Source organism: Myotis davidii, unplaced genomic scaffold, assembly GCF_000327345.1.
Source record: "Myotis davidii unplaced genomic scaffold, ASM32734v1 scaffold473, whole genome shotgun sequence".
NCBI lineage: Eukaryota > Metazoa > Chordata > Mammalia > Chiroptera > Vespertilionidae > Myotis > Myotis davidii.
The window spans coordinates 3302487-3312270 of record NW_006284843.1 but is presented as its reverse complement, the minus strand read 5'-3'; the positions used below and the strand labels follow the sequence as shown (position 1 = coordinate 3312270).

The 9784-nt window shown below is 36.2% G+C and overlaps 1 protein-coding gene across 1 annotated transcript in view; it reads left to right on the top strand.

Annotated features, from left to right (window-relative positions):
- Positions 1-9784, top strand: part of SLCO6A1 (solute carrier organic anion transporter family member 6A1) — a gene marked incomplete at its 3' end in the record, with an annotated part of 80317 nt that overhangs the window by 54700 nt on the left and 15833 nt on the right. Inside the window, exons 8-9 of the mRNA XM_006755148.1 lie at positions 5143-5338; positions 6999-7152. Coding sequence (XP_006755211.1) covers positions 5143-5338; positions 6999-7152 — 350 coding nt within the window. The remainder of the gene's footprint in view (positions 1-5142; positions 5339-6998; positions 7153-9784) is intronic.

The window sequence follows — 9784 nt, the reverse complement described above, 5'->3', positions numbered from 1 at the left end:
GCGTGATAGGGGGCAGCGCCCCAACCCCCTGATCGGCCCTGCTCTGTGCGTGACGGGGTGGCGCTGCAACCTCCCTATCGACCCTGCCTTGAGTGTGACAGTGGGCGGTGCCCCAACCCCCCAATCAGCCCTACCCTGAGCATGACTGAGAGTGGCATCGCAACTTCCCGATCTGCCCTGCTCTGTGCATGACAGGGGGAGATGCCCCAACTCCCCAATCGGCCCTGCTCTGAGCCCGACCAGGGGCTGCACCTAGGGATTGGGCCTTCCCTCTGCCCCCCGGGAGCAGGCCTAAGCCAGCAGGGCATTATCTCCTGAGGGGTCCCAGACTGCAAGAGGGCACAGGCCGGGCTAGTGACCCCCCTTCCCCCCTCAGAGTGCACAAATTTTTGTGCACCAGGCCTCTAGTCTATATATATATTAAAGCCTAAGCAACTTTTACAACTGGACGATCCGAATGACAGGTCGACTGGTCACTATGATGACGCTCAACGCAGGAGCTTCCCCCTGGTGGTCAGTGTGCTCCCACAGACAGCCTCCCGCAGCCAGCCAACCTTGCATGGTCTCTCTCCGATGCCGGCCAGGCTGAGAGACCTCACCCATGCACAAATTTGTGCACCAGGCCTCTAGTGTGTATATAAATAAAGATTGTCAGATTGAGGGGGAAAATCCACTATGTTACTTACAAGAGTCACTGCTAAAATATGAAGACATGAAAAGGTTGAAAGTCAAAGAACCTAAAAAGTTGTACTGTATGAATACTAACCAAAACGAAAAGTAGTATAACTATAATAATTTTAAATATAGTATTCTTCAAAGCAAGAGGCATTACTTAGTATAAAGAGAGATAATTTATAATGTCAGAAGAGTCAACCAGTGAGATAGGTAATATAGTTATACATGTGTATGCCCTCAAAATATAAATTTAAAATATATTTAAAATTGAGTTAATTAGATACTAGTGATATTACATCAATTAGATATTCTTTTTTTAAAAAATATATTTTTATTGACTTTTTACAGAGAGGAAGGGAGAGGGATAGAGAGTTAGAAACATCGATGAGAGAGAAACATCGACCAGCTGCCTCCTGCACACCCACCACTGGGGATGTTCCCGCAACCAAGGTACATGTCCTTGACTGGAATTGAACCTGGGACCCTTCATTCCGCAAGTTGACGCTCTATCCACTGAGCCTAACCGGTCAGGGTGATTAGATATTCTTATGAAAAAAGATAAATGTTGACCTCTACCTCACTACATACACAAACACAAATTCTAGATGGAATGATCTATAATATTAATAGTGTAATATGCAAATCAACCAAAGGGCCGAACGGCTGAATGGCAGAATGACCGCCTGGACAACCTTCCAAACAACCTTTCAGACAAAGCCAGCGGGGCTGCAAGGGCAGCCGAGGCAGCGGGGCTGCGAAGGCCTACTCTTGAACAAATTTCATGCATCAGGCCTCTAGTGAAATAATAAAGGCATAGAAAAAGGTCTTCATGGCCTTAGGTCTAATTTTGATTCACTCACACTGGACAGCTATTGTGTTGGCTGTTGTCATTTTTTAATTTGACAATCTAAGGGAAAAAAGGGATCAGTGCTCCTGACTAAATAGTCAAGTATTTTATATTTTAAAAACGCTTGCAGCACAACAGTGTGCCACTGCATACTGGTTGAAAATCACTGGCCTAGGCCAATAAGACTGACAGCCAATATTTTCTTATCTGAGTTGGGTTCTCAGTTTTCTGATTACAGATGTGCTTTGTTTTACAAAATATACAGTTGTCAAGCTCAAACTGAGTAAGTTCTCCTTGGTCAAGCACATGCCATGTACTTGGGAATAGGAATTTTGAGGATCAAACTTTTTATATAGACTTCCATTCTTCCTCTTGTTTATAACTCTTATTCACTCTTGTTTTTGTTGGTACCTACTGCCCTTAACTTCTGTGATTCTGGGGTAAAATATGTTTTGCTTCTTCTTGACTTCCTTACCTTTAGGCTTATTGCTTACCCTATGAAGTCTCCTGGTTCAGTTCCAATTCTCATAATTTTCTTGATAAAATGTTGCCCTACTCTGTACTTTTTTGCTTACTAATAAATGAATTTGTGTGTAAATGTCTACCTTTTAACAAACATTCATGTAATGTTTACTCTGTGACTAGATATTCTAAGCACTTAAATATTAACTTACTTAGTTGTCCTACCAACCTTATGATGGAGGTATCATTATTTACAGAATTTCTTTAATAGCCACTTATGCATTCAAATGTAATTTTATTATTGTTCAGTTTTAATCACTTCATTTTTATTATCACATTTTTATTTAATACATGAATTACTGAGATTTTCAGTTACTAAATATATGTGTTTCTTTCTCTTTTAAAAATAACTGATTGTTCAAAGCAGTTAATTTTTTTAACATCTTTAATAGTGTTACAAGCCAAATCTATTTTGAAAACATTGAATTAAAATACTACTTTGTTTTTGGATTTTTAAATTTAGTGAAATCTGGGCAGTTTTTACATAATTTATTTTATATGTTGCCATGATCCATTTTCATGATCCATATTTTTTACCTTATTTTCAAAGTTTGCTTTTTTAAAATATCCAATTTAATAATGTCTTTTTAATAGTTTAATTTTATTTATTTAGTATTATTGTGAATTCTAATTTAAGTAATTTTTAACTTATTTGTATTTTTTGCTTATTAATCATCTCTTTTCTTCATTTTATCTCCCTCATTAAGGTTAGGAGATTTTAACTACCCACTGACAGTTCACTACCCCTACTTTTCAGGAGTGTGTGTGCGCGTGCGTGCGTTCATATGTGTTTGGTCTAGGATCAGTGGTCGGCAAACTGCAGCTCGGCAAACTGCGGCTCGTGAGCCACATGCGGCTCTTTGGCCCCTTGAGTGTGGCTCTTCCACAAAGTACCGACTTCTGTGCATGGGACACGAAGCTTCAATCGCACTGTACATTTGTGCCCCCACGTGGTATTTTGTGGCAGAGCCACACTCAAGGGGCCAAAGAGCCGGATGTGGCTCTTGAGCCGCGGTTAGCCGACCATGGGTCTAGGTTATTAATATTACCTTTTTTAAAACTAGCTATAATTGTAATTATTTTGCAAATAACATGCTCTCTGGAAGCTTTTTATAATTTTCACTTTAGTATTGATGTGAATAGCAGTTGAAGTGTACATTTATTCCCAAGATTAATGTTTCTTTAATTATGGAAAATTCTCATTCTCAGTAACAATTTTGCAAATATTGTTTTTCTGGTATCGCTTTCATTATATCTCTCATGACTGCTGTAAAATATTTTATGGAGCTTCTTATATAATTGTCAATGTCTTTTAAAACAAACTTTATTTTTTGAATTGTTTTATATTTATAGAAAAAATTGAAGACCGTAAAGTTTCTATATATGTACACCTAGGTTCCCTTTTGTTATCTTACATTAGCATGGTATCTTGCTTAGAATTAGTAAACCAATATTAATATTACTAACTAAAGTCAACATTTACTTATATTTTCTTATGCTTTCACATAATATCTTTTTTCTGTTCCAGGATCTCACTCAGAATACCATATTAGATTTAGTTCTCATGTCTCCTTAGTTGCTCTTGGTTATGACAGCTTCTCAGACTTCTCTCGTTTTTGGTGACCTTGACAGTTTTGAGGAGTGCTTGTCAGTTATTTTTTGGAATGTCCTTCAATTGGAAATTTTCTAATGTTTTTCTCATGATTAGACAGGAGTTATGGGTTTTGAAAGGAAAACCACAGACATAATGTGCCATTTTTATCACATCATATCAGTGGTACATACTATTACCATAGCTTTTGAATTTGACCATCATTTTGCTGAGGTCATGTGTATCAAATTTCTCCACTATACCCATTGTCTTTTAAATGCTTATTTTAGTTATTCTTCTTTCGTTGTTTTTTTTTTTAATTGTTAAATTGATTTCAGAGAGGAAAAGAGAGATAGAAACTTTAATGATGAGAGATAATCATTGATCGACTGCCTCCTACATGCCCCCTACTGGGGACCGAGCCTGTTACCCCAGGCATGTTACTTGACCTGGAATCAAATGGTGACCTCTGTTTCATAGGTTGATGCTCAACCACCTCGCCACACTAGCTGGGCTCACTCTCTTTTTTTAAAAGTTACATGCTGGATGAATAACATAATGCTTTATTCCAATTTATTAATTCAGTATCAAATGTCTCTAGTCTGGGATTTGAATTTTTATTTTAACAATTGCATTTTAAAATATCTAGGCTTCTCATTTGTTCTTTTTTTATCCACCTGCTCTTATTTTTTATTACTTTCTCTTACGATTGTATTTCTTCTTCATTTTTATTGAAGTTATACTATCATTAATCTTTTGGGGCATTTTAAAATTATTTACAAGACTGTCAGATAATCCTATGCTATAAATTTAATCTGATGTTAATGGGATTTTTGTTTGTTTTTTACCTTATATTTAATTTCCTATTTTCCTATTTAAATCTACCATTTCTATATGTTTGGTGCAGAGGAGATTATATCAATGTATGAAATTACTGTGCTATCTTCATCTGAGTTTCTTTTATAACTATATTTCTTCTCCTCCTGCTCCTTCTCCCTCCTTCTTGCGCTTACCTCTTTCTAATCCCTCAGGCTTCATGGAAAAGAAAACTATATCTTTGAGTGGTTATTCTTGAGTCCTACTTTATTGTGAGATTGTTGATATTAACCAGAAGCAATGGGAGGCTTGGTTTACTACTTGGTAACAAATCTCTGTTTGTGAACTCTTGTCACTATGGGCATGCCTCTTGCTAAAACCATAAATCCAGGCAGCTATATAATAATAGCTCTCAGTGAGACAGTTCTCATCTTCTGTTTGCATGGATTAAGTGTTGGGTTTATCTTAGATGTCATTACTACCATAGGAGCAAAATTGACAAATTTTTATTAATTTTAAGGTTCAGGTTTGTTGAGATGTGTATCATGCCTTCTGTATCAAATTTTTTATTTAAATCTATGTTTGCTATATATTTAGAGCAGAGAGGAATGCATCAATGTATGAATTTTTTGTAATACCTTTAGTTGATTATTTTTAATTGTGTTTCCTCTTCCTCCTTTTTTTCCTTTAGGACTTGTTTTAATTCCAGGAGGTGCTTTTGGCCAGCTTCTGGGAGGTGTCATTGCTTCCAAGTTACAAATGTATTGTAAAGGCCTTATGCTCTTTACAATGGTTACATCTGCTATATCACTTGTACTGGTTATGCTTTCAGTTTTTGTACGCTGTGAACCAATACTATTTGCTGGGATCACTGAAGATTATAATGGGTAAATATAATTTTGTGTATTAGATACTTACATCCAAACCAACAACGTATTTTTTAGTCAATTAAAGATAATGTATCCAGTGACTTTTATTTATATCTTTATCATTCTTAGAATTATTGAACATATATAAAAAAAGTAAAGCATAGTTTTACCTTTCATATTAAAGGCAGAAACATAACAATGATAGCTTATTACATGATTGTTTACACATTCATAAAATACTAAAGAAAAAACACATTGAAATGATTCAGAACCTATAAGTAGAATTCTGTCCTAAGATGGCTAGCAATACAGAATAGTACTGTCTGTACAAAGCAAGACTTACTTTGTGTTCTGAGTTAGTATGTCTGCCTTCTTAAAGACGTCAAAGAATAGAATTAAAGTATATCTGAAAGTATGCATGAGTAATATCTCCTTGAAGCTAAACATACAAAAATTCAAAGAATTTGGCAGAGATTAACATTAAATACAGGGGAACAGAACTGGAACTGGAAACCAAAGAACTAAGCAAGGAAAACATGAAAATAAACTTCCACTTCCAGCTACAATGGACTAGCTTAAGGCAGACCATTGCTCTCACTGACAGTACTAGTAAATAGAAAAGCTGTATAAAATTTTTAAAATTTTGTTTAAAGCTGCTTGGACAGCTGGGAATTTAAAAGCCAAAATCCTGATAAAGGCAAACCTTTGAGAGGAGGAGCACCCTTCTGTAGTTCTCCTTCCCACCCCACCCCACTCTGAGGATATTTGCTAACTCTGTATATTGTGAGAAACTGAGAGTTTGGACACAGGATCCGGGCAAGAAGCATCTAGTAATATGACAAGAAATTAGCACACGTTTTTGACCTATGATTCTAAAGAGACCAAAATAAGAGCATGGGGCAGGGCAGAATATCAGAGAAGAGAGAGTTAAACAAATGAGATAACACTCTATTGGGTTTTCATTCAATTAGGAAGCTAAGAGGCTGAAATTGAGCAGAATCTTGTAAAAAGCAGAGAAAAATGTTATCAGTATTGTAATTCTCTTTACATAAGGGATTAATGTGCTGGTGAGATTAGAATGTGTTAGGAAAGGAACTTTGGTGGACACATGTTCTCAATGAAAGGCTAAGACCAATGAGTGAGGGCCTTTCTAAAGTAGTATAGCCTAGCCAGGAGTTAATTTGTCCTCTAATTAGATTGATGTGACCAGCAAGCATTCTACATAGCAGCAAAAAGAGACATCCAGTGCTCTGCACAAAAGATAATATATAGAGCTATAAATTATCTTTGGCAAAAATTGGCATTAAAAAAATTACCAGGCAGGACAGGGACATGGTAAAAATCCATGAAACAAAACAGATGATAGAATAGACCCACAGGGTATCCAGATAGTGAATAACATAACATGTTTGACTGTGTGGGACCACTGACTATATATTTTTTTCAATAATATACATACAGTCAGCCTTCTGTGTCCTTGGGTTTCACATCTGCTGATTCTCAACCATGGATGGAAAACAGTATTTTTGATCTGAAGTTGGGAATCCACATATACAGAGGGTCAACTTAAGTTATTATGTAGACTTTCAACTGTGTATGGGTTGGTGTGGATATCTTGATGTATACATTAATAAATATACCACGGCATTATAATTACATTCAATCTCTTTTTCTACAGAACAGGGCAGTTGGGAAACCTAACAGCCCCTTGCAATTCTCATTGTACATGCTCATCTTCATTTTATTTTGCTGTATGTGGAAGAAACAATATTGGATATTTTTCTCCTTGCTTTGCAGGCTGTAATCAATCTAAAACATTTAATAATGAGAAGGTAATTATTTTAAGTTATGCTTCTTTCTCTCCAGTAAGGGGTTGAGCTTGTGGGTGATGTTTACATTATGGCAGCACTGCACATAATTTAAAATTGAACATTTGTTATCCCTTTTTGTTCTTTGATATTTACATGAATCAGGTCTCATTTTAAAATTCCCCTATATGTTCATTTTTGGGGCCATTTCTGTCAGAATTCCTTACTTCCCTGGGTCTTTTATCAACCTATGACAATTTTTTTTTTTTTTTTTTTGTCATGGAGAGCAGCTAAACACTCAGCTACTTTTTTGACTCCAGGTTCATTTTATTATATCCAAAGTTGCATAAATGAGCTTTTATCTAAGTAATGAACTGCAACTTCAGCTTCTCCCCTTTAAGTAGAACAGAAGTAGGGACTCAGGCTGTAAAAATTCAGTTTCTCTCTCTCTTCTCTGGCTAGTTTTATAAAGGGGAGAGAAACAGAGACATGTATTTCCTGACCTATAGACATCATACCACCTCCCTTATTAAGCACTAAAGTCCTTTATTAGTTATGTAATACATAACAATATTTTTTGCCCTATTACACAGCTCATTTCATTATAATGTATTTGCATACCTGTTCAACTTTTAGTTCCTCATGATCACCTTTCAATGGCTTATGATTTAACTAGAGGTCCGGTGCATGAAATTCATGCACTTGGTGGGGAGGGGCGGTCCCTCAGCCCAGCCTGTGCCCTCTCACAGTCCGGGAGCCCTCAGGGGATGTCTAACTGCTGGCTTAGGCCCACTCCCCATGCTCGACAGCTATGAGCCAGGCTTCTGGCTGAACGGCACTCCCCCTGTGGGAATGCACTGACCACCAGGAGGCAGCTCCTACATTAAGCACCTGCCTCCTGGTGGTCAGTGTGCATCATAGCAACTGGTCCTTCTGCCGTTCAGTCGATTTGCATATTACCCTTTTATTATACTAGCAAAGGTTCATATATCTTTAGTTTTTTATTGACTACTAATATAAAAAGGTTGCATACCCTTTAAAAATTATTATATGTTACATTATATATTTTAAACCTTTAAAACATGTTACTGTGTAAAGCATTAAATGTAATAGAAAAGTTAACAAACTCCTATATGCGAATCACCCATCTTCAACAATTTATTAACTTATAGAAAATGTACTTTATACTCCACTTACTTTCTCTCCTCCATTTTTGTCTGAAATTAGTAAATGACTTGTAAATGCTCATGTTGTCACCACAGTATAAAACAGAACATTTTCTTTTGGAGGGGAATTGCTTTTAATGATTTTTTTTGTATTTATTAAAAAAATTTATGATTTTCTTGTATTTCTCTAATGAATAATTCATAATGAATGACAGTGATAGAAATAACCAACAAAATAGTCAAACTGTGTGATAACATTTGATACTAAATAAAAATTGAAAGAAGAATAAAATATTTTTGAGAATTTTTATAAGACTCTATTTAAGTCAAATTGATGACACATGCTGGAGAGCAAGATCTTAAATGGTCCCAGAATAAAAAATTTTTGACAAAAATTAGATCTCTTCAAAATTACCTAGGCCCTAGATGGTTTGTCTTAGTGGATAGAGCATGGGCTGTGGACCAAAGCGTTCTGGAGTTGAATACAATCAAGGGCATGTACCTCAGTTGCAAGCTTCTCCCCAGCCTGGGCCCAGTTCAGGGCATGTGCAGGAGGCAACCAATCGATGTGTTTCTCTCACATCAATGTTTCTCTCTGTCTTTCCCTCTCTCTTCCACTCTTCCTAAAGATGAATGGAAAAATATCTTCCAGTTAGGAGTAACAAAAAAACAACAACAAAAATTACCCAGGACACCCTTAGTCTTGATAGAAATAATGGCTCTGAAGGAAAACTGACAATAGCAGAAGCTATGATTAGTACAATTTTATATGGATGCAACCGATTAATGGATAAAATATGCATTATTTCAAAGGGGGAAAGAATTGATACCAATAAAAATCATTTTAAACAAAATCAAAATTAAATACTAGTAAAAGAAACATCATATACAAAAATGATCAAGTATCTAAATGATGTTAATGGAATTCCCTCTGCAAAGTATTTTTTCAATGAAAATAAGTCAACTTAGAAATAATTCTGATTAATTGTTCATTTTCAAAACTTGATCAGGGTCAACATGAGTTAGAATTGGAGGCTCTCTATTTGCACTTGTGCAAAAATTTGCAAAGGAATGGTGAACATACTATACCTCTGAATATTTCTCATTTCCTATAGAAAATTCACTGCTTTACTAAAACTGAAAATAGATATATCCCCTTCATATTGATATTATTCCTGAGCATTTTTGCCTCATTGAGACCCATATGTATTCTTCTTATCTATGCCACCAAATATCTTCAAATTTCCTTACATAGATGTAAAAGAAATCTTGTGTTTTCTTAATTTTCTCATTGGGACTATTTCTTTTCAGCAGCTGATATAGCTATTATTATAAAACTAGAAGCCTGGCCTGCACCCTCTCCAATCTGAGACCCCTCGGGGGATGTCTGACTAAATCAGCAGATGGGACATTCCCCTTGCAATCCGGGACTGCTGGCTCCTAACTGCTCGCCTGCTTGCCTGCCTGATTGCCCCTAACTACCTCTGCCT